The 26,380-nt window shown below is 30.9% G+C and overlaps 1 protein-coding gene across 6 annotated transcripts in view; it reads left to right on the top strand.

The window, feature by feature from the left end:
* The window catches only part of LOC118193348 (nucleoside diphosphate phosphatase ENTPD5-like), a 113,764-nt gene that overhangs the window by 47,789 nt on the left and 39,595 nt on the right, over positions 1–26,380 (top strand). For all 6 annotated transcript variants that reach the window (XM_085815960.1, XM_085815961.1, XM_035364422.2 and 3 more), the window contains exons 2-5: positions 13,074–13,364; positions 15,879–15,958; positions 19,437–19,580; positions 25,347–25,422. In XM_085815960.1, coding sequence (XP_085672086.1) covers positions 13,151–13,364; positions 15,879–15,958; positions 19,437–19,580; positions 25,347–25,422 — 514 coding nt within the window. In that variant the 5' untranslated portion in view covers positions 13,074–13,150. The remainder of the gene's footprint in view (positions 1–13,073; positions 13,365–15,878; positions 15,959–19,436; positions 19,581–25,346; positions 25,423–26,380) is intronic.

A 26,380-nucleotide genomic window follows, 5' to 3' on the forward strand; every position in this document is an offset into this window, starting at 1 on the left:
TTTGCAGTCGTTGGATAGACTGGAAAATAATAACTAAACCTCCAAATAAAATTTATTCTAAATCTTTTAACACAATTTTTTTTAGATTATTTTCATTGAATTCCGGATTTCGATCACTGTATCTCCCATACTGTAAAATTCCGACATCAGAATTCTAAAACATTTGGAATTTTTTCGTATCATAATCTCTTTTTTAAAAAACTGGAATGAAATAAGAATGTTAATTAGAAGATTTTCTATAATTTTTTTAATATCACGTTAAGAGTTGAGAACACTGTGGAGTGAAGTTTCGTTCCTTCATCGATCAAATGAATTCACTTACAAAAAGTATAATGTCTTGTTCTCTACTACTGAGAATGTTGCATAGTGAATGATTATTTGCCTTCACTGAATTGCAGTAGTTTACTTTTTCTATTATTAATTTACCTTCTGTTAACTTTTCTAACACTGTATGTGTGTTTTGTAAGTAATTTTTGTTTTCCGTGTTAAGAATAGATGTATTACTAGCATACAATAAATTTTTTAAAGGAAAAATTAAAGCTTAAGAAACTGCACAAGTTAAAAGTCAAGAGTATAAAAGTTGGCTGAAATTTATAGGGATAAATAGTGGATGAATAAAAGTTTGAAATTTGAATAAATTTGTAATATTCAAAAGTGAAAATTAATATAGGCAATAAAGAAAATTGAAATCTTTCAGATTTTATGGGATTTCACAGACATTCAAAGTCATTCAATGCAAAATATCATTGTAAAGTCTTTGCGTTGCTACGCTACCAACGTAATACCAGTAAGAAATGTAAAGAAACGTCGCGTATAAAATATCCGTACTTGGAAGATGCACGCGATGTAAATGTTAATGGAAAGCTTTGAAATCGTTGAGTTTGTTAATCAAAAATTCGTTGAAATTTTACAAAATATGAAATAGGTAATAAACAAACTCCAGATTCAAAATTTGGGCTTCCAGACACTCATATTCGAGTGGAGGACTACGTTATTCAAAATTTGATGTGTCTAGGTACCGTTGTTTTTTTACAATGCTGGAAATATACATACGTTCATGCAGATTCTTCATTATTTAATTTTCTTAAATATAATGCAGGGCTGTAATATTTGGTGGCAACAATTTGAAAAGTGATACATACTTTTATAATGATGCAACGCAAAATGCCAGAACGAAATTAATAGATCTTCTCGGCAAATTGTCCCTTTGAGCTAATAATTATTTTTATAGAGGTTAAGCAATAAAAAGTTAAGTGAACCAGTTTAACTAATTTGGCTGTTTTAGCTTTTATTTTTCAGTTTTAGCGCAGAAGGGCATTTTCTTAAGTGGGGGTATTAGTCTGGAAGCAGGATTTTGTGATCACCAAATATTATCGTCCTGTTTTAGTTTTAAAGAAATTAAATAATGAAGAATCTGCGTGCATGTATGTTTCTCGCATTGTGAAAAAATGATGGTATCTAGAGCCATTAAATTTTGAATAACATAGTTCTCAACCCCAACATGTGCATGGAAGCCCGAATTTCGAATTTTATATTTCATATTTTGTAAATCTTTAATGAATTTTTCATTAACAAACTCAATGATTTAAAAGCGAGTAATAGCAACACTGCACGGAATAAAACATTTTTATCTCCAGAGCGTAAAACTGTCTATAGGAAATTCTAAAGATATGCTATTGCTAAATATTTTGTGATTTTATAGTTGAATTGAATTTTATGTGGCGTGCGAAGAACGTGATATTTAGTAAATAAAGTTAACACACACACCAAAAAGAAAACAAAACAAAAACAAAACAAAAAAATTAACACACAAGACGTTAATGATAAAAAGGCAAGGGAAAAAAGTTTTATCTTATTAAGAAAACTGAATACTGATATGATGAAAAAGGGCTGAAAATAATAGAAAAGTGTTATGCCAACACTTAACACTATGTGGAGAATTCTCAACAATGCTGCTATGCTGATTTATTAATATCTTTGTAATTGTGTTGCTGAACTTCATATGGGGTATGTGTGAAGAAATTTGGTCTTAACACTTTAACCCTAAGTGTTAAGACCAAATGTCCCTGGGCGGTTGGGTCACTTAAATTTGCGTTTTTCCATTGTGACTTTCTAGGCTGGACCGCATAGATTTAAGTTTTTCCCTTGAATTTTCAGTACGCTGCGTTCGTTTTTCATTTTATGCACATTGTATTATTTTTTCTTTGACCTTTAAAATGGCTACTACAAGTGTTGTTTGTGGAAGATGCGGAAATCTACTAGGAAATTTAGCAGATAAGTTTTCTGATGTAGGAAGTGATCACGAATCAGAAATCAGAAAACTGTAAGCGAAACGAAATACGTATGTCAGGTCTCTTAGATTCCACTTCACAAGGGTGTATGTTTTATAAGATATCACACTCGTAAAAAATACTAGACATGCTAATAAATACTTTTGTAAAATGTTATAAGAAATGGTGTTGATTTAATAAATTTACAACGCTTTAAAACCATACATACATTATTTATTTAATTATGCTATAAAATACTTCGAATATGAGAAAGACAGAGCATATTCTATATGGGTAAGCAGGATTGAGTGCAACAGCAGACTGGTAGACTGCGAGCTCAGCGAGAGAGTAAAAGACCTTAACAAATTCTTTTGAGCGATCGTTAAAATCTGAAATCTTCAATTTTTAAAAAATTGTTTTGACTGCTTTGCTGGTTGGAACATTATCTCCCCAAACTATATTAAGTTTTTTTTTTTTTTTTTTTTTTTTTTTTTTTTTTTTTTTTTTTTTTAATGTCATGTAAAATGTCATCACTCGCGGCAAAATTAATAGTTTTGTACATATTAGATTTCCCCCCCCCCCGAGAGGTGTAAATGGTAGCCATCTTAACCCTTTCCGGCACGCTACCTTTTAAAGTTGGAATCTTGATTAAAAAAAAAAAAAAAGAGTAGGCAGTCTAATTAGGCCTAGAGGAGTACACAAGTAAAATTTTGTGAAGATAGCACTTATCGTTATAATTCTGTGGGTGTGACCAAAGTGGCACACTGATTGAATGGAGCTTCGAAAAAAGTGCTGAAACGAGCATTGTTGTCAATGAACTGACCGATGAGATGCGGAGAAACAAAGAATACAGACTCTCAAGCCCGGTCTGGGCATACCTAGCGTTCGCTATTTGATTTTAGGCAAGATTTCAAGGTAACAATTTAAAACTAATATAGAATAAAGAGATTAGCATACAGCCAAAAAATATTCTTTTTAAACAATTCCTTTTATACCCTAAAAAAATCTAGAAGATTTCTTTAAAAAATGAGGGTCTTAAAAACCTAATGGCTAATATATATGGACTGGTTTGTGTTGAGCTGCCATCTACTGTAAATAAAGAAGGTTCAGAGTAACCTATAGTAACCTATTAATCCTTTTTCATTCAATTTTTCTGTGCGTACAGAAGGAAATTTTTAGGTGTGTCCAGACCGGACACACTGTGCCGCAAAGCGTTAAGCTAAATTTGGCGTAGTTTGAATCAATTGGTTATCAGCTACGTTCAGTGTCCCTGGGCATGAGTTGGGTCGTCGAAACTGTTGTATGAATACAGTCAAAATTCGTTAATCCGGACTCGTCGGGACTTCGGCGATTCCGGATTATAGATCATAAGTTTAAATCTGGTACGATGGCATGCAGAAATTATAAAATTAAAAATATGAAACCGTAATTTATGAAATAAAGAACAGTTATGACCTAAAGGGTATCAAAATTTACAAAAAAAAAAAAAAAAAAAAAAAAAAAAAACTTAGTATTTATTTGTTTACTTTATTAAACATTTCTTTCAATTTAAGTTGTTTAAGTTGCTTCGTTTTATGTGATAATACTTTCTCTTTAATTCTATAAACAGACATAGTTTCTTCTTCAGTTACAAAGTTCCGCTGTTCAAGTCCTATAATTGCTGTGTCGAGAATACCGACTAATTTGTCAATCGAAATTTTTTCGTTTTCAATAACCTCTGTGTCACTTTCTTCTTTATCCGAAGCGAATTATAATGACGAGGAATTTGATTTAAATCATATCAAAGAAGGAGTACACCGAGATGAAATACTACATTTAGTAAGGAATTATAAGCCAAATAAAATAAAAACATCTGCCCTGAAGATAAGGATAGTGCTGACAGATTAACTTCCAATTCATTGCGCGCCGCGGCGTTTTTCCCCGCTCCGCTGAGCAGCGTGAAATTGATAAACAGATTTCGGAATGGTTAGACAAACGAAGGATATGCCTTTATCCATTTTTTTTTTGCAGCAATTCCACTTTTTGTTTAATGGACTTCGAAACATGCTTTCGCTTTGTAGATCCTTTACATATTAGTAAATATATATCGGAAATTCTATTTGACATAATCGAAAGTTCAAACTTACTTTTATAAAATTGCTCTAACAGTCTGCAAAAAATAATAAGCCGGATCCAATTCGAAGATTAAGGAACAACGCTATCTGCAACATTAACTGAATTAGATAATTTTAGCTCAGCTTATACCGTCCGTTATACTTTAAACGCGCAAACGTAAACGTATTATGCACATGCGTACACGCATATTCGCAGCCTTAAAGATCTTACGCGCATGCGTCAAAGTGACGCATGCGCAGAAAGTTTGTAGCTTTGAGGTCCGGATTATAGATCATTCCGGATTATGGGTGTTCGAATTAACGACTTTTGACCGTACTTATTTTTTTAATTCATTTTGTCATGCGAAAGTGCAAGAATAATGGCATTTTTTTAAAATCAATTTTAAAAATACTACATTTTGCATACTAAAAAATAAATTTTTCTCATTTAGATACCTTTAACTGTGTATTGACTGCAGGACTTCGAAATCAAATATACATTTAATTTACATCAATTAGTTAGAAAACAAACTTAAATACCAACTGTTTAATAAGTAACAATGCGCTTCTTATGTGTACTAATTAAAAACAACTAAATTAATAGTTTTCTTAATAGAAATTCAAAATTTGCAGTTGTATTATTTAAATAAAACTCATTAAATTTTATATTTGTAAAACTGAAAACATGAATATCTAGTTAGAAAAAAAAATCTCTTGAAAGATTTTATACAAATAGTACAAAATTGTGATGTACTGTCTTAAATTACTCTTACTAATAAATTCCTCTTTTTGTTGATTCTGAAAAGAAATGCTGATTCAAATTTAGATAAAAGCGAGATCGAAAACAATGAAACCAAAGAAATGGGTTTGTAGAACCAAATGAGTAATAAATTCTGAGCATGGCAACCAAGATCTTTCACATTGGCGACGTCATTAATCTGTTATATTGCAGATTCCAAAATTAATTTAGTTCTTTAGTTTCTTCATTAGGCTATCGGAAAGAAGAGAGAATTTAGTGACAATTTCATTATCGCTGAGTTCTTGGACTGATTTTTTTTTTTTTTCCCGTTCACCATTCCATTGATTTCTGGGAAGACAGCAGGATTGAGTTGACTTCTGTATTTCTTTAATTAGTTTCATGTCTAAGAATAAAGAAAAGCATAGCATATAAAAGCAGTATCTACAGTAGTGAAAGGATTTCGAATTACATTTCAGCTTCGTTTTATGTAAAAGCAGGAGAGAGAAATGTTTTTATTTAATTTTAAAAAGAAAAGGAAAAAGGTTTTTATTTAATTAAATTTGATTTTTGATTAGCATGAATTTCTCTGTAGTAGAAAGAGAAATTGCACTATTCATTTATGTAGGCCCCAACTTCACCGTTTTATTTAATTGAACTTGAAATGGGCTGTGTGTTTGGGCAAATAAATAAAAAAAAAATGTTCTTGAATATTTTATTAATAAGTGTCTTGTATTTTGTGTAATGTGAATAAAAACATTATTTTATTGTGCTTTAATTATATAATCTGTTTTGAAATAGAACAGTATAAAAAAAAATAACCTCATTTGCGTAGCTGTAAATCTACGTCATTATACAACGTTGTTTTTTCTCATCATTAATCACATTCGCCTTCTGGCATATTGCTAATTCTATACTAATTGCCAATCATGCAGTAGAATATCTTTATCTTCCTAGTAAATGGTCAATCTAAGACTGTGTTGTTAAAATCCTGCAGGGAAGTCTTCCCCCCCTAACTTTCGAATTATAAAAGTGTATTGCGTATAATACGACATACTGGGCAATTTATAATAGTTTTTATCTTTATTTTAATCTTTATAACATTACTTTTGGTATAATTTACGTAAGTGATAATTTTTATAAATGCTTGTTTCATCAGTGTAGTACATAATCCGCCCACCGATTGTAGACCTGCTATAGGAAGCACGCCATTAAAGTTTGATTCTAATTTTAAGAAGCAAGGAATGCTTCCATGATTTCCGTGTACTTACACAGTAGAGAAACTATCTCGGTAAATTTCGAAGATTTTTTACTGAAGGGGAAAAAATGGAAAAAATCATTATATATTTTTCAATTATTAATATCGAAATTTTCCTTGGGAATGAAGAGTAAAAACTGTTGTAATTATGAAACTTATTAAAAGTTAATTCCCTAGTAAAATGGGTTTAAAGTAAGGAAATAAAACTTGGTAAAAATGTATCCGAATTTTTAGAATATAAAGATTAAGAAATATAAAGGCAATAAAAATAAAATTAATTATTGTTAATTCCATGGAAAAAGCTGACTTTTTAATGGGAATTAGTCTTTTTAGACAAAACCATCAATAATTAGGAAATTTGATCGCGTTTCATCTTTTTCTTATATTTGAATGAAATTCAGTTAATAAAAGGCTAAGAAATATTTCAATCTGATTTTAAATAAATTTATTTTCAGACAAACGAAAGAAATTCTGTGACACGATCCGAAATAAAGAAAATTGAGAAAAAACGATTACCGATCCCATTATGATGGATCGCACCCGTGAATTTCTTTCTTGTGTTTGAAAGCCTTTTTCCATGAAATCAACAATAATTAATTTGATTTTGTCTTTATGATTTTATCTTTATATTTAAAAAATTGTAATATATTTTTACTAAGTTTTATTTTCCCAGTTTTAACTCATTTTCCTAGGGAATTCATTTTTAATAAGTTTCGTAATTACGTTAGTTTTTATTTCAAAGGGAATAATCGATATTAATAATTAAAATTTATATTCATAATCATAGCTGCCTTGGTGCTGCATTTTGACTTTGAAGGGCCATTTTAACCTTTTTCACTTAATGTGTTAATTAAATATTACATGAAATACTTATTATTATATAATTTTATTATAAGCGGATATTATCTAGCGCCAAAATCAATCAATAATTCTATTTACAAGCGGATTTTTATTTCTTTCATTGTAGTAGAAATTTCGTGGTGATTGCTTTAAGAATGAATTCAAATCAATTGTTCCTATTAGCGATTTTGTAGCAAAATATTAGTAGTTTTCTGTAGAAATTTTACTGCAGTTATTTTAAAATTGAGTTTAGGACAAAAAAATCACAACTTGTTTATTAAAACCTTTGAAACTTGGAATACAACAAAAAGAACGCACGTGCAAATGGTGACGTTATTTGTGAAAACTGAAAATCATTGCCGATGGTTGTAGATTGGCGCTTAGTAACTGGGCCCGCCAATAGCTCAGTGAAACTCATAATTAAATAAATCACTTTACACAAAAACTCAAAAAATGGACTGTATACTATATTAATTACACAAAAAGCCGCATAGTTAGTTCAGATCTCTCGGCGGCGTCTCAGAACACACTCAAACTCAATACAAGTGGCCGCAAGGTCGCGCTATAAACAAACATCAGCGTCATCGTTCCAGAACAAAAATATTACATATTTTTCACAGATGGAGCCTCTGCCGTCAGCATCCAGCCTGGCTTTGAATGTTACATTCAACAATAAATTTAGAACACAAGTTATAAAATACAAACACAATACTCCAAGATAATAATAATGAGGGTTATACAATTATACAAACTCAAACTTGATAATTAACTACAAATAAAATTTAAGTAACTGAAACTTTTTCATTAACAAAAGGCAAAGGTACAATTTTTGTCATTGCCCTTTTTATAGGTTCCACTTTTATCTTTAAGTGTCACAACTCGAATAATATTATCTTAACCTGGATGGGTTTTAATAATTCGTGCTAAATGCCACTTTAAAGGAGAGAGTTATTCGATTTTTAGGAATTTCTGTAAAATTAAGTTCAATGCAATTAAAGATGAGCCAATAAGAAAGTGAGCAGGTGTCAATGCCTCTACATCATTTGGATCATTTGATATGGGACAAAGAGGGCGAGAATTAAGTACAGATTCAATTTGAAAAATTAGAGTAAAAAATTGTTCATAAGTTAGACTTGATTTTCCCACCACATGTTTCAAGTGATATTTAAGGGATTTCACACTAGTTTCCCATAAACCTCCAAAGTGAGGATTAGAGGGACGATTAAAATGCCAATTTATGCCTTCAGTAGCCAAATAACCTTTGATTTTTCCCTCCCTTTTATCCTTAAATTAAGATTTTGGAATCGCTGTTAATTCGCTATGAGCACTCACAAAATTTTTTCTATAATCACTGAAAATATCTGAGGGTTTACCTTGCCTGGCAATAAAGCGTTTAAGTACTGCACTTGTTAAATCATTTACAATCTCAAAGTGCAAGACTTTCGTAGTGAAACATACAAAAATATGTACAAATACTTTTCTTACCTGTTTACTTCTACCTAGAAAATTTTTTACTAGAAATGGACCGCAGAAATCGAGTCCTGTTCTAGTAAAAACTCTTGATATGGTCACTCTCGCAGCTGGTAAATCAGCCATCTGTTGCTGCGCAGACCTAGAATTTACCTTTTTATAAATCATACAATTAAATATAATTTTTCTAATTACATTTCTTGTAGAAACAAGCCAAAATTTACTCCTTATAAGTGATAATGTTGTTTCAGCACCTGCATGAAAATAAAGAACATGAAAATGATAAATCACAATTACAGTAAAATTATGTTTAGTTGGCAAAATCATAGGATGTTTTCTCATTTCACTTCAATCACTGTTTTTCAGTCTGCCACCCACTCTGAGTACTCCATCATGATCTAAAAATGGACACAAGTTCAATAGTTTACTATTATTAGGAATAGGAGTACCCTTCTCTAAGCACTTGACTTCTGTCAAAAATGAAGTCCCTTGAGCGTTTTTCACAATACACAATAACGCATTAGAAAGTTCACTGGTTGTCAACCTTCCGCGTGTAGCATGCAATGGATGCCTGGTGCTATGCAAGAATCTCTTGCACCAAGCCACTACTCTTAGCAATTTGTTGTAAGATGAACACTTATTGATGACATCTAATGGCTCAGAAGTGTTAATAAGTGCACATATTTCACTTACTACTAGTGGTTTTAATTCGCGAAGATACAGTTCTACGAACTCCTCAGGGATATCATCTTGCCACTTAGTCATCACAGTTTGAAGAAGAAATGAGGGACCACACCAACACAGTTCACACAGTTGAAGTTTGACCTAATCAGCACCTCTTGATATGAGATCCGCAAGGTTCTGTTTAGATGGGACGTGATGCCACTGTTGCACCTCTGTTATTTCTTGAACCACCGCAACTCGATTAGCAACAAACGTTTTCATACAACAAGGCTCCTTTTGCAGCCAAGCCAAGACTATTATAGAGTTATTCCAGAAAAATACATTATTCACATTAAGTTTCAGAGCAGATATTACTCGAATCATTAACTTCGCAAGCAATACAGCTGCCATACCAAAACAAAATTAGGTGAATTTGAAGTACCACAGGAAGATTTTCTGTAATCAATGCCGATTTTATAGGACCACTTCTCCCACTCAAAGGAAATATTTACTGTCTTACTTGCATTGACAGGTTTACAAATTGGATGGAAGCAATTTCTTTAGGTAATATTTCAGCTGATACTGTAGCAAGTCTTTTACAGCAACCGGGCTGCATGTTTTGAAGCGCCAAACAAACTTGCTAATGATTGTTGATCCCAAGCTTTGTCCAAAATCTGTGGTATCAGTTTGCAACATACTACTGCCTACATCCATCGTGTAATGGCAAAATTGAGTTTCCTAGAACATTAAAAACAACATTAAAAGCTCACAATAGTCTGTCTTGGACCGACGTATTACCAACAATACTTACGGGTTTGCATACTACTATTCAACAAGATACAAATCATTCTGTTGCGCAGGTAGTTCATGGCCAGAATCTCAGATTTCCTGGAGAGTTTTTTAATTAATTAAGTATCCAAGACAGCATCGGAGACCTTTACTCAGGGTTAAGCAGAAGGCCTAGCTCATTCCGTTGTACGACTCCTCGCCGACGCGATCTTCATAGGAGGAGTTAACAGGAAGTGGTATGACGTCATTATGTTGCATCTGCTCTAACTTCACTTCTTTAAAACTAGAAATGTGGACATCCCAACTTAATTTTAATCACAAATATTGTTTTCTAGTAAAGCAGTGTCAAAGATAAGCTGGCGAACCCCGAAGTAATTTTATGCTGCCTGCGAATACATTTCCTGTAAATTAATTAGCTTTATTATGACAAGAATTTGAAGAAAATGTTTAAGATTTTAATGGTCTGGAGTTCAGTTTTATGTTATATTCATTACCAAAAACGCAGGTAACTCTTCAGAAAATCTAGAAATAGAGCTAATTAATTTCCACTGTGATATAAATCTTGTTCAAAGATTTTAAGATACAGTATAAAGTCTTTAATCCGGACCTCAAAGCTACAAACTTTCTGCGCATGCGTAAACGCATTAACGGACGGTATAAGGTAGACTAAAATTATCTAATTATCTATTTCAGTTAATGTTGCAGATTGCGTTGTTCCTTAATCTTCTAATTGGATCCGGCTTATTATTTTTTGCAGAGTGTTAGAGCAATTTTATAAAAGTAAGCTTGAACTTTCGATTATGTCAAAAAAAGTTTCCAATTCTGGAGCAAAGCGAAAGCATGTTTCGATGTCCATAAAACAAAAAGTGGAATTGCTGCAAAAAATGGGTAAAGGCATGAAGAAAGTGATAGAGAGGTGATTTGCTTCTCTAACTATTCCGAAATCTGTTTATCAATTTCAGACTGCTCTGCGGAGGGGGAGGGGGGGTACGTCGCGGCGCGCAATGAACTGGAAGTTGATCTGTCAGCACTATCCTTATCTTCAGGGCAGATGTTTTTATTTTATTCGGCTTATAATTCCTTACTAAATGTAGTATTTCATCTCGATGTACTCCGTCTTACGAACTTCGCGGCGCGCAATGAACTGGAAGTTGATCTGTCAATACTATCCTTATCTTCAGGGCAGATGTTTTTATTTTATTCGACTTATAATTCCTTACTAAATGTAGTATTTCATCTCGATGTACTCCGTCTTTGATATGATTTAAATCAAATTCCTTGCCATTATAAATATCACGAATACACATCAAATAGTTTTCTGGTTGCAATTTTCTAATTTCGACTATGCGTAGTGTATGCTTTACACATGCGCGCGTTGAAAGAAATGTTTAATGAAGTAAACAAATAAATATTAAGCTTTTTTTTTTTTTTTTTTTGTAAATTTTGATACCCTTTAGATCATAGTTGCTCTTTATTTCATAAATTACGGTTTCATATTTTTAATTTTATAATTTCTGCATGCCATCTTACGAGATTTAAACTGATGATCTATAATCCGGAAAAACCGATAATCCGGAATCGCCGAAGTCCCGACGAGTCCGGATTAAAGACTTTTGACTGTATTTGTAAAAATTCATCTTTACACAAATTTGTACATAAAGACTTAATAAACTGTTCTCATATGTTTCATCAAAAAGATCATGTGGAAAAACTTTTGAAACCTCTTTATGAAGGACTATACCCTATCATTGATTGCAAAGATAAATATTTTGCTATTAGCATAAAAGAAAAAGATGTCAGTGTATTCCTCAATCGCTTGAAACCAGCTCATGTTTTAGTTCATGAGAATTGTCAGTTATCAAAACCTGACCACAACAAATTGCAGGGACTGCACTCAGGTCTAAATGTGGATCAAAAACATTCTCGCACAGGCAGAACTATATGTTTACCTGTCAGTTTCAAAGATTGTATTTAAATTCTTCAGACAATGGATTAATTCTCTAACAATGGTTAACATTGCAGTGCTAATCACCACCTGTTTCTCAACCTTCATAAGGTAACTTAGTTACTTGTGGGAGAGTATAGTGGTTCAGTTAATTGCACAAGTACTAATTATTTTCAATTTCAAGTACTTTATATTTTTGCATGTGTTTAATTATTTTGTAAAATAAACTTTAATTTCTTGTTAATATTCATATTTATTTATTTTGCTGGATGGCAACGAGTAATTATTCTTTATTATTTTATTTTCAAATTTCGATTCTATTCTTTAACTATAAAGAGCACCTCATTTCGCTAGCTAAAACTTAAAAGCAGTAAACTTAGCTATTCTGTAGTGATTCTTGCTGTTCCTAAATTGTAATTCAATTTGAATACTGGTATTCAAAGGCTATAATATAATACTGTCTGACTACAAATAGCTTAACCCTGGTGGACCAAAAGATTAAGGCCCCTTGGGAAAGGATATCAACTAGATAAATGTGCATCTAAAGGTAATGTAGAAATGTATTTAAATGACCTAATTACATCATTCTCCTATTCTTTAAGTTATATATATAACTTATATACATTATATATATACATTATATATATACATATATATATATAAATTTAAACAAATTAAATTTAAATTTTAACAGACACACACACACACACACACACACACACACATATATATATATATATATAGTGTATAAAAATCGCTCACACATGAATCACATCGATCCTCCTTAATAAATCCTTTATAAATCAGTCCAACTCTTGTGTGAATATTTATGCTCATAATCATGGTGTTCATCCAGTAATTCTTTAATTTCTTCTTCTGCATTATATTTGTGCATTGAGTGCAATGTTATTAAACAATATTCTTCCAGTTTTTAAAATAAATTAATTTTTCAATTACGTTTGTTTATGCAAATCATTTAGTTTATGTAATTATCTTTATTTTGTTGCAGGCAAGAAGTTTCTTGACTACCTCATTTGGACCATCATACATAATTCATGAAGTGTAAATTATAGTACATTAAATGCCATGGACGCACAGCACAAACTCAAGTGGTCATTGTACATAACACTTGCATCTTTATTTATTTTTTTATCCGTAACAGAATTAGGGCATTTTTCATCTGCAAAGAAATCATTGTTTCCAACTCAGATTCCAGAAACTTCTGATAAACATGTGATTGTCTTTGATGGGGGTAGCACTGGTACAAGGATACATGTGTTCAGTTTTGTAAATAGTTCAAGTAAGTTTATGTACTTTTGATATTCTGCAAAGTGTTCAAAAATATCTTTTGTTATACTTATTACTTTTAGGTAAAGTTTTTATGCTAAGATATCAATGTGACTGAGCAGTATAATATTACTTAAATTATACATATCATGAAATAAGTATTTTGAAACATATATGAAAAAAAGGAAAGAAAATGTGGACCGGGAACTTCAGATTGCAGTCTAACAACTTAAAAAAGTCTACCATTAAAAATTCAAAAATAAGTGGGAAAGATAAAATATGCTGAAAACTTTCATAAAAATTATCATTCAGATATACAGTGAAGCACAATTTATGTGTCTCATTTTTGCATCTTTTACATTTGCCTATATGTTGTTCCAGCTTGGCACCAGTTTATTCCTGTTCATGCTAATGATAAAATATTTCATTTGAATGATGCATAAATTTGGTTATATGGTGTTTCCCCAATTTGTTCATCAAATTTCCTTTCACAGTCTCGAACATATTTTCTTAAAATTAGTTCTTTCTTTCAATAGTATATGGAAGTTATGTACGAGGGCAATCCCCAAAAAAAGATCTCCTATATTTTTAGATATTCAAAGAACTGTTTATTTTCTATAATTGCTATATCACTTTAAAGATTGAAGAATGCTTTATTTTTCAACATAATCGCCATTTCGCTCGATGCATTTTTGTAGACGCTGTGGCAGTTTTACAATGCCCATGTCATACCAGCTTGCCGCCATGCCCTTCAGGAAGCGTCGATCGAGTCCAAGAAGTTGTCCTTTTCGTTTCCATAGAGGCAAAGAAATTCGCGGGATGAATCAACCCGTTGCCGTTTGTGGTCTTCTGTCAGCATACGCGGCACCCATCTTGCACACACCTTCCAATATTGCAACTTTTTCGTTAAAATCCTGTGGATGGTGCTTCTGGAAACCTCAGGAACCAAAATGCAGAGAGCATCCAGAGCGATCCTCCGATCTTTACGCATGAGTTCCTCAACTTTCGCGATTGTCTCGTCGGCAATTGATGGCCACCCGCTCCTTTCTTCGTCATGAATTTCAGTACAACCTACTGTAAACTCTCTACACCACTTGCGAATGTTTTTGACATCCATGCACGACTGTCCATACACTTCCGTCAATAGGCGGTGAATTTCAACCGGTTTAACACCTTTTGCATTCAAAAATTGAATAACTGCGCGCACTTCACACTTGGCGGCAATGTTTATCGGGAGCTCCATTTCCAATGGCTGCCAAGCCAAGACTGAGCATCCGAGCGAAGCGCCTGCGTGCTTCTGTGGTAGCGGAAAAGGCACCACTCACAACAGTGTTGCCAACAACCGTATTAAAACTTTCTGTACGTCCCCCCAAAATAGAAGACCTTTTTTTTGGGATTGCCCTCGTATTAGGGTATGAGGGGTGGCTTATCAGATAACACTTAAAGAATTTTTCTTTGGATGGTGGTGAAAGCAGCTGAAATAAATCTGTGGCTGCTCTCATTATTATGTTAAGAGTTATGCAGCTTAAATTTGTATAATTTTAAAAAGGAAGTAGGTTAATTTTTGTAAAAATCGGGATGGTTCTTTAAACAAATTAAATCAGTATGTTAAAATTAAATATTATAACAGTATTATGCACACACACACAAATATATATATGTCCACCTGGTCAGCAACACATTATGTAACTTTTGGCCTGCAAAACAGCTGCAATTCGCCTTGGCATGGATGCTACAAGTTCTTGGTAGATGACTGGAGACAGGTTGTACCAAATGTCTAAGCAGCGGTCATGCAAAGTCGAGATATTCCGATATGGTGGTGTCTGAGCTGCCTCTCCATGACTTGCCAGATGTGCTCTATCGGGTTAAGATACAGCGAGTTAGGTTGCCAGGACATTAACTGGAATTCATCCTTATGCTCCTTAAACCACTTCAACATGATTCGATTAGATCGCTTAACATCAGCAGCCTTTCCCATCACTCGCAAAAGTAAGGGTAAGAATGATTCTTTACCTTCTCCAACAACAGTTAAATACCATTCCCACTTAATCACATGCCCTCTATGTCACCCAGACGAGTTAATTGAAAAATCTGCAGATGGTTGTAATGTTTTGGCTTGCCAGAGTAGTTGTAGGATTCAGCTAAAATATGCATATTAAATACTTAAACTGAAATATAATTTGTAATTTTTTCGTTCATATGCCTATTTTGAGTGGTTCATTACTGTATTACTGTATTATAAATCAAATTTTAATTATATACTAATTAAACACATAATTAAAAACAATAAAATATTGATTATTGGGTTGCTAGATAAATGCATTTTCATAAAATTCTGGGTTGCCTAGATTGGTGCCTTAGTGTTTTGCCGAGTGATTCTTGTCCAGGTTGAGATGATAATTAGAGAGTACCTTAATTTCTTGTATGGCTCTGAAAATACTCTTATTTTCTAGAAATTTTGTAATGCTAACAAAATTGCCATTCAGTATGAATGCATTTTAAAGTGTTTGTCATTGATTTTTCATAGGTGGCCTTTTAATTCTTAAAGATGAATACTTCGAAGAAGTTAAACCAGGTCTTTCCAATTTTGCCAATAAACCAAAGAAGGTATGTTGTTTTAAATCTTATGTTCTTCAAGCATGAATACATGGAATTTAAGGTAGTTTCTTAACAGAGTTTTTGAATATTCTTAATAAGATTCAGGAACATACTTGTAACAGAAGATTTTAAACACATTTTTTTCTTCTGTTTTAATAACTGAAAATTTTAGTCATATCGAGAAAACCATGTAAACTTTTCTGTAGGTTTTGAAAGTTTCATAATCATCTGAGTGGTATGGGTTTTCACTAAGAAAGCCTGAATTTTCCAAAACTTGTGCAAGAAAGTATTTTCTTGATTTTAATGCCAAAATGCCCCTGGTACTGTATTTGGATTCATTTACTTTTAATATATTGCTTTAATTTTTTAGACATATTTCAAGATGCACATACACATACTTTTGTAAAGATGTCACAAAAGTATTCTAATCTTTAAATAAATATATATAATTTATTTACTAAAGAAATGTTGATTATATTATCTCCTAAGATTAATTTTAGTAGAATTACCTTAAAAGAGTGAATCCATAGTTAGTAAGTTCAGTTTCGAAAATTGTTTTAAAGTAACTTGAATGTAAATTGTTAAAAATGTTTAATGGGGACTTGAATTAAATCATGAATAACAAAATTTCAATTGTAAAAAGAAATAAATTAAAAGCAAGTAATTAAATTAAATGCAAGTAATTATTGCCATTGCTCGATTTTACACCAAGTGAATTTAAGATCATACAACATTTAATATATATATATATATATATATATATATATATATATATTAAATGTTGTATGATCTTAAATTCACTATATATATATATATATATATATATATGTGATAATTTAAATGCGTAGATGACACTGGTACTTTTAGCAGCCTGCAGTAGTCATGCCTGAAGATGGGTATTTTGATGTGCTGCAGCTTGAAGTCTGCATAGTTGGATAGATGGATGCATAAACCAAAAACTTACTGATGTGTCCAACACCCCACTTAATAAAGTAAACAAACAAATATTAAGCTTTTTTTTCGTAAATTTTGATACCCTTTAGATCATAATTGCTCTTTATTTCATAAATTATGGTTTCATATTTTTAATTGTATAATTTCTGCATGCCATCTTACCAGATTTAAATTGATGATCTATAATCCGGAAAAACCCCTAATCTGGAATCGCCGAATATCAGCGAGTCTGGATTATGGACTTTGTACTGTATATGTATATATTTGCCAATCAGAGGGTTAAATACATTTTTTTAAATTAAAATTATAGTTTCTGAATAATTTGATTTTCATTCCCAAATTGATAATGAAATAATATAATTTTTTGAATCAGTTGGCCATTTTGAATTGTCTATTTAAGATAATATCATCTATTGGAGTGGCCTCAAACCAGGGGCCAAATTTATTTGGCCTTCAAATACATTTTCTGTAAATTAATTAAAATTATTTTAACAAAAATCATTAAAAAAGTGTAAGATTTTAATGCTTTGAAATCCAATTTTATGTTATTTTCATTACCAAAAATGAAGGAGGGTATTTCTCCAGGAAATCTAGAAAGAGCTAATTAATTTGTACTGTGACATAAGTCTTATTCAAATGCTTTAAGAAACAAATTTAATTAACTTTTATTAGCACTTGTCAAAAGATAAATATCCTTAGGTGCCAATTTTTGCAATAAAAATAATTGCTTTGTTTGAGAGTACATTTACATGTGAACAGTTTTTCTTTTCTTTTTCTTTCATTCATTCTTTCTTTCTTTTTTTTTTTTTTTTCTTTTTTTTTTTCTTTTTTTTTTTTTTTGTATTAAAAAATTCTACCAAGAGAGCCAGGCTGTCGATGAGTATCTACAATTTGTGATGATTTTATTGTCTAGCAGTTTTCCTCCAAGATAACTAACTTTATGCAAACTGAAACACGATGAAGTGTAGCTGAGAGGTGTAGTAAGAAAAAAGGAAGGCTATTAGGAAAGCAAAACATCTCAAAAAATTTAAAGAAAGAGAATAGGTTCTCATTATTTATTCTCATGTTTTTTTTCCTTTTTATGACATTTTCATATATTTCTTGTTAGTTTATATTAAAAGTAAGTCATTAGTGGTTGCTTCAATATATTGCAATTCCTTGAATAAATGTCAGTCTGAAATTTTAATATTTAGCTGTTAATACATTTGAATTACAAATTGTGACCAACAGAAATTTCTTGCATATACCAACTTTTAGATTTCTGGCAGAAAATGAGTATAAATCTGAATTTTTCTTTCCATTATTTTCATATCTATATTTTATATTATTTTTATATGTATGTTTAATATTTATGTATAAGTAAATGATAAAAAATAATACTTAATAAATTTAATATTATTTAAATTTATTTAATTTAAAATTATTTAAATTTATTATTTAATTTTTAAATAATAAATTTTAAAGAATAAATTATTTAATTTTTAAATAATAAATTTAAATAATACTAAATAAAGTAAAAATATTACTTCATAAATTTTGTCTTGTTAAATACATTTTTTTTTAATTGTGGCTCATCAGCTACTTTCATATTGTGCATTTGGCCTGCATGTAGTTTGAGATCACTGATCCAATTAATTGAGATTAGGGCATATGGAAAGTAGTGAAATTTGGAACTTTTAGAAGGAGGAACTTAAAGGAAAAATTCTCGTTATTGAAATCAAATTTCCTTTCCAGTTCGTCACTGTGTCAGATATCAAATATTATAATCTCACTCTCAGCTGTTGATTGTATGTATAATTTCATTGTGATAAAGTATAGGTAAAAAATACACGTAGTTAAAAGTGTCATGAGATAATTGTGCTAATGAGCCTAACTGTAAAAAATTCCTTTTTATTTTAATTCAGTTAACATAAATAAATACTAGATTGTGTTTGTTACTTTTATTTAACTTATGAACTAGGTATAATAGTTTAACTGAAAAATATGTCCCAAACAGTTTAAAAAAAGAAGAAGTGTATTCTAAGAGATGAAGAATGGGTAAATTAATCTTATAAAATGTTACTGTTTGTAGAACTTTTGTTTACTAAGAGATGAAGAATAGGCAAATTAATCTTATAAAGTGTTACTGTTGTAGAACTTTTGTATAAACTAAAGTTATATGATATAAAATAGATTTTTAATATTAAATGGTTGATAAATTTTTAGCGTTTGCTTGATTGCAATTATGTTCAGAATTAGTGTTATAGTTTATCTTCAAACATAATATTATAACAAAACTTACTTGAAGTTGACTTTGCGTAATTTTACATAGCGTAATTCAATGTTTTGCCTTTTTATTTGAGTATCAATATACTAGAATTTCAGACCATCCAGAGCAATCAAACTGTAAGGGGATTTTAAAAATCTGGTAAAAATAACTTTTGCTTGAAATTAAAAAGGTAATGTTTCTTTGTCTTCACTGTATACTTGCATTTAAATATATTCCCTTAAAATATATTTTATACTTAATTTATGTTTGTTTATTTTTTAATAGGCAGCAAAAAGTGTTTTTCATCTGTTAGAAAAAGCGAAAGCTTTTGTTCCTCCTAATAGCTGGGATCAAACACCTATTACTTTAAAAGCTACTGCAGGTCTTAGGTTGCTACCCAGTTATATGTCAGATTCCATTTTAGAAGAGGTAAGTAATGTGAACAAATGTGATAATATGAAAAATGAACTGAGAAATCAGAAATCTGTATCTACTGTATTTTTTCAAAAATAGAAGATTCAAAAGATAAAAAAAGATATGATTTTCTGCTTACTTAAATTTTAATGTTTATTAAAAAGAATTTTTTTTAAAAATTCTGAATTTTCTTGTTCTTCAGTGTATTTTCAGATTTTTAAATCATAGGTTAAAATTGTTAGTTGTGATTATGTAATGGCATAGATTATATCAGAAATATACAGGGTAAACCAAAAGTCCATTAACCTTTGAAAATTCAATAATTCACAGAATAATGTAGCTAGAGAGGCAAAAATTGACACACATGCTTGAAGTGACATGGGGTTTTAATGAAAACTGGCTAAAACATGTCACTGTGCAGCAAAATGTCAGTGATGCTGCATGAGAATCATGTATGAAAGGAGTGGTAATGAGAAAGGGAATCTGTCCTTTCATGACTTTGCCACTTTTTTATCCTCAACTCTGGGTATTGGCACCATGTGATGTAGACTTATCACATCAGTTGGGATTGGACCCTTTTTCTTGGAGCAAATGCTTGGTTCTGCTATTCTAACTGTCAATGTGACAGGTGCAAGGTGCACTGATATGTTACAGAATCGCATCATCCCTATTATGGCTGATAAACACCTGTTGGAAGGTATGACTTTTATGCAGGGTAGCACTCCACCCAGTATTGCTACATGTGTGAAAGATCTCTTGCACACATTGTTTGGTGATAATCGCATGCTTCTGTCATGCTTGGCCACTCAGGTTTCCAGATTTCAATTCCTGTGATTATTGGTTGTGGGGTTACTTAAAATCTCAAACCTACCACAATCGTTTGACCTCATTAGCAATGCTAAAAGACTATATCTGATGGCAATTTCTCGCCATGTGCTGTACAGTGTTCACAACATTATCCCTTAACTACAGACTTGTTGATGAATACAAGTTGATGATACAGACAGTTGATGAATGACAGCTGACATGTTGAACAGTTGTTATGAAGAATATAGTTTTTGCTAAAAATCAATTGTTATTAACCCAAAGGAGCAATTTGCCCAGAAGCACTATTAATTTCATTTTGGCATTTTGCACTGATTCACTATAAACGGTGTTTCACTTTCCAAATTGTTGCCATGAAATATTAGAGCCCTGCATTATATTTAAAGAAATTAAATAATGAAGAATCTGTTTGAATGTATTCTTTCACAGTGAAAAAACAGTGGTACCTAGAGACATCAAATTTTGAATACCGTAGTCCTCCACTCGAATATGGGCATCTGGAAGCTCAAATTTCAAATTTGTTTTATTATCTAGTTCCTATTTTGTAAAACTTTTTAAACCAAATTAAAACGAATTTAAAATGAATTTTTGGTTAATAAACTTAAGGATTTCGAAATGAGCAATGGCAACTCTGTACGAAAAAGAAAAACATTTTTATCTCCAGTGTGCCAGACTGTATATCAGAAATTCTAAGGATATGGTCTTTTTAAACTATTTTTTGATATTTCTATTCAATTTACTTTCATAGTTTAAGTGCAAAGAATATGATATTTAATAAAAAAAGGTAACACACAAAACGTTGAAAAAACGCCCCTTTGGGCATAATATAAAATTTGAAAGCTTACAGACTTCTTTAAAATTTTTTTTATTTTTCTTTTGCTAATTATTGCTTTTGTTATCATATGACACATCATCTTCTGGCTGTTTTAAACACTTTTTTGTTGACTTTCAGTAAAACCCGATGACATTTCAAACATATGTGTTAGTTTTTACCTCTCTACCTACATTATTCAGTGAATTATTGAATTTTCAAATGCTAACGGACTTTTAGATCATATATTTTCATGTAGCATGTGATAGATATTTTCTCACTGATTTGAGTTTTCTTTTAATGTATGCATATGCCGATGTCTATAGCTATATTTAAAGCAATAATTTTGTCACATGAAAAATGATAAAGTTTGGGGCTCAGTCATGAAGGAAATAGCAAAGTTTCATGAATTTTCTCGGCTATTGACAATTTCGCAGAAACCAAAGATTTCTTATAGCATATAAAAAGAAATGTTTCTCAAATAAAAAGCAATAAAGCAAATAATTAGTATATAGCTAATTATTGTACTGTGTCCAAAACTACAAATCTACAAAACAGTGAATTCTTGATTCAGGATGCTTCAAATCCAGCCATGTCAATCTTTTTCTGACTCAGCCCAAAACAAAATATACTCTTCCCTCTCATTTCACATTCAATCTTTATTTCTCACTCCTTGGTATAAGTATAATAAGGTTGAATTTGTGATTCTTCATTTATAATTTTTTTAACTAAAATAATCATGTGATTTATACTGGGAGTACAAATAGGTCTCCACCATTTTAAAAAAGTGGCACCACCAGTAAGTTATGGTTAAAATTGTCTGATGTGAAATGTCATATCTGAAGATTGGACATCTGCTAACAACATAACCTTTAAATATTAGTGATTTTATATCAGCATCATATGTTGCTTTCGTGCAAAAATGTTGAGTTGTGAGGTGAATGAACATCATTTGCGGGGATGGGGATGTTAGATGTACTTCTTTAATTTACAGAAATCAGCTGCTGAGGCACATCAGTCGATTGTAGAAGCATATGATAAGGCTGCCTTAAGTGAGAGAAGTTGTCATGAGTAGTTTCAAAAGTTTAAGAATGGTGAATTTGATGTCGAAGATAAAGAACATAGTGAAGGGATGAAAGTGTACAAACATGCGGGATTCGCAGCATTATTGGATGAAGATTCATGCCAAATGCAAGTAGAACTTGTCCTTAATTAGGAATGACTCTACAAGCAATTTTGCATGATTTAAAATCATTGGGAACGTTTAAAAAGCAAGGAAATTGTGTTCTATATGAGCTGCAGCTGTGAAAAATTGAATGTCAATTTTTTACATGTGAAATACTGCTCACCAGGCATAAAGGGTTTTTTTTCCATCATATAGTCACTGGTTATGAAAAATGGATCCACTATGATAACCAAAAGATGAAGAAATCATGATGACCACCTGGCCATGCTTCAACATTGACAACATTTAGAATATTCATGGAAAAAAAAATCATTTAATGCATATAGTGGGATCAATCCTGCTTTATGATTTGCTCTATTCAAACAAAACAGTTACTCTGGCTCTCTACCAAATACAGTTGATGAGATTGAGCTGAATACTCAAAGAAAAATGTCCCCACTATACTCCAGACATGACAAAATTATTCTCCTGTATGATAACGTCATCCACATGTTGCAGTGCTTGTGAAAACCTGCTTGGAAACACTTAAATGGGTTTTCCCCTCCCTGCTGTATTCACCAGACATTACTCCTTTTGATTATTACTTGTTTTGATTGATGATGCATGGTCTGTCTGAGCAGCACTTCACATCATATGAAGATACCAGAAATTAGGTTGATTTGTGAATAACATTGAAAAATGAAGCACTCTTCCGGCGAGGTATCTGTATGCTGTCAGAAAGATGGAAAAAAGTAGTGGCTAGCAATAGACAGTACTTTCAATAAAACATAATGTACTGTTCTTTCACAATAAATGCCCAAATTTTTGGTAAAAAATGGCAGAAACTTATTTGTACTCCAGATAATGCATTTGATCTTTAAGATCAAGTGTAATGGTAGTTAAAGATTAGATTTCTGAAAGGTTTTTTTTTCTCTTGTTAATTTATTGTTGTATATTATACTAGTTACAAAAGTTGTTTTAAAATATAATCTTAAAAAAAAAATGATGAACTATATTGATGGTACCAAAGAAGTACCAAAGCCCTAAATTATGATAGAAAGTCATTTGCATTAAAAAATGCCGTATAAAAATGGAAGTAAGCCGACTATAAAAATGGAAGTAAGCAGTTTATCTGCTGATTTATCATTTGTAATGGGACTATACTAATCAGTTCAAAGCATTAACTCTGCCTTCTTTTGCTTATGAAAGTGAGTGTAAAAGTGCTGTTATAAAGAAATGTGAGAATATTTCCAGATTGAGCTCACTTGGGAATAAAATAACTAAATGTTCTTTCTGCAGTTCGTTTATGAATAATACAGTTGAAGCTGAAATTGGAACCAGCTAACTTGATACTAACCCTTGCAAAACTTTTTTTTTTTAAGTAAGGAAAACAAATTTAAATACCCTAAAAGTGCTTGCTTTTCCAAAAATTAAGTTGTTGCTTCTACAGAATAGTTGTGATGTATTCATCTGAATAAAATGTGCATTAAAAATATGTAAAATTAAAAAAAAGTGCTTAGAAAATGCATATGAATAGAAACAGCAAAAGATGTATATTTATGGATGGCCTGTCTGGAGGAGCTGATGCTGATAGTTCATAAATTACAGAAATTCTAGCTGTGCTGTTACATCAGATAAAATCTGCATTTCAGATGATGGTAGGTATTTTGACACATTATATTTTACTCATGCAGATTTTTATCATCTAATAATATATTTTTTAATTTATAGAGAAGATAATTTAGCATAGACAAAACTTGTAGATACTGGCATACAATGGATGATGACTTTATATCATCCCTAAAATGTAGTCATCTCTTTCTGAATTGTTCAGTTCTGCCAAAAAACTAAGAGGCAATTCAAGCTTCAATTTTCTGGTTTGAATTCTGTTACAAGATTACTTTGCAGTTTAGGTTTGGTATAAATTCTTGATGAATGCTAAATGATTTTAATGAAATTTTTCATCATATTTTTCATTTGATATTGTAATTTTTAAATTAATTAAATAGGAAAAAATGAACAAAATGTGAAAAATTCTGAATTTTCTCAGCTTTCTTTTTGACATTCACATAGCATTTTAATATTTGTGAAGTTTCTGAAACTCTCCTAAAATTGACTAAGTATTATCATGAAAATTTTTGCTCCAATAAAATTACTGGTCTGGGTTATTCATAGATAAAGACGTCTAATATTTAATAAATGCAGTGTCCTTCCCTTTGGGATGAATCATTGAAAATTTAATATTTTTAAAATGGAACCAGATGTAAACCGAAAAATAAATTCCTTTCTCTTGGATGAATGGTTCTACTTTTTCTTTTGAGAATCATACTTGTATGAAATTCTAATAATTTTATTGTATGTTAGTTTCTTGTTGTTATTAAAGTCACTGTGATTATAAATCAACTTTTTCTGCCATTATAAATCACTGATGCATTTTGATAATAAGCTTAATGGTTAGAATTTTTATGCCTTCCAAATTCTGGTTGATTAGTTATTACAATTACCTTTGTATTTATGACTAGTCTAATCTGTATGATTAGAAAAAATTAAAACAATATTTTTTGTAATTCTTGTATGTAGAAAAATTATCTTGTGGAATGATTATCTTTGTAACTTATTTCTCGCATTGCAATATTGCTCAATGTGATGAAATTTTCTCATCAGTTTGGTAAATAAAATTCCATCTGGTAATACGAGAGTTCTCTAGTACCCATGTTTTTTTCTTTCTTTCTTTCTTTTTCTTTTTTTTTTTTTTAATTTTTGTATGTAATGGGTCTCTGGTTAATATTCTTATCTTTTACTAATCTTTAATAGCTCTTAATATATAAAACTGTCTTAAAAGTGTTTTAATTTGTATGTAATATGATGAAAAATGTAAGCATAGGAAAATGTGTGTATTATTTAATGGTATTCTTATTTAAAAGTGTATTTTTTTCCAGTATAAAATTTAATCAGTGATCTTCAAAATTTCTCTTTTTAGGTTTCAAAAACATTTCACAATTCTCCATTTCTTTGTGATAAAAACTGTGTTTCAGTATTAGATGGGGAAGATGAAGGTATGTTTCTCATTTTGTTACACATAATGTTTAATTCATAGGAAAGAAGGTTTAGCGTTTATTAGAGGAGGGATAGTGATTTCTTTTGCATTAATAAAGAAAATAATGAACAGTGGCAATTACATTGTGTAATATTATTACATTGGTAGTGAAACAAAAATACTAGTTTGGTTATCTGAATGGAGTGTAAGTTACTCAAGCGTTGTCAGTTTTTGGGTGAATTTAATGAATGGTTTTCTTTTTATGGCTTAGGAAGAAAGTTTTAAAATTGCACAAAAAAAATGAAAACCCGGGAAAACTGTAATGACTGATTCATGGTTCTCGTTTCATATAATTTTTTTTTGCTAAGCTTTCAAATTATTTTTTCATTTCTTGCTGTTTTCATTTCAGCATAACCTTTTTGCTGAAATTGTTTCAACATAACCTTTTATATAAACCTTTTTGGTTCATTTTACAAATTGTTTTATGATAATCTGTCTCTTTCTACTGTTATTTAAGACTGCATATCTCTTTTTAATTGCATATGTGCCTAGGAGACAAATATATGCTATCAATGTACTCACTGGTGAGCTATGAAAGTTGTATCAAACACTTTATTTTATAAAACCTTAAAAAAAGTATTACTAAATGTTTTTCATTTTGCAGAAACAGATAATACAAATAATTGCACCCCCCCCCAAAAAAATATTTGAAACTAAAGAAAAAAGCTTTAAAACTGATTTCTTTTAAATCACGAAATGTCATAGAAATCACATAAAATAATAAGTAAATTTAATTATACTGCACAGTTTATGCCAGAAACTTTTTATTATACAAATTATTTTCTGTTTTCTCATCAGCTGATTTTCTAGGAGGTTCTTAGTGTGCACTTTGCATCCATTGTCCTCAAATTTTAATAAAAAACAATGAGACTTTTTTTCCATTATCTTGATGTTAAACAGGTTTCTACCCAAAAATA

The sequence above is a fragment of the Stegodyphus dumicola genome, chromosome 4 (genome assembly GCF_044657685.1).
Source record: "Stegodyphus dumicola isolate Sdum_Otavi_A_Nest chromosome 4, ASM4465768v1".
In the NCBI taxonomy this organism is placed as follows: Eukaryota; Metazoa; Arthropoda; class Arachnida; order Araneae; family Eresidae; genus Stegodyphus; species Stegodyphus dumicola.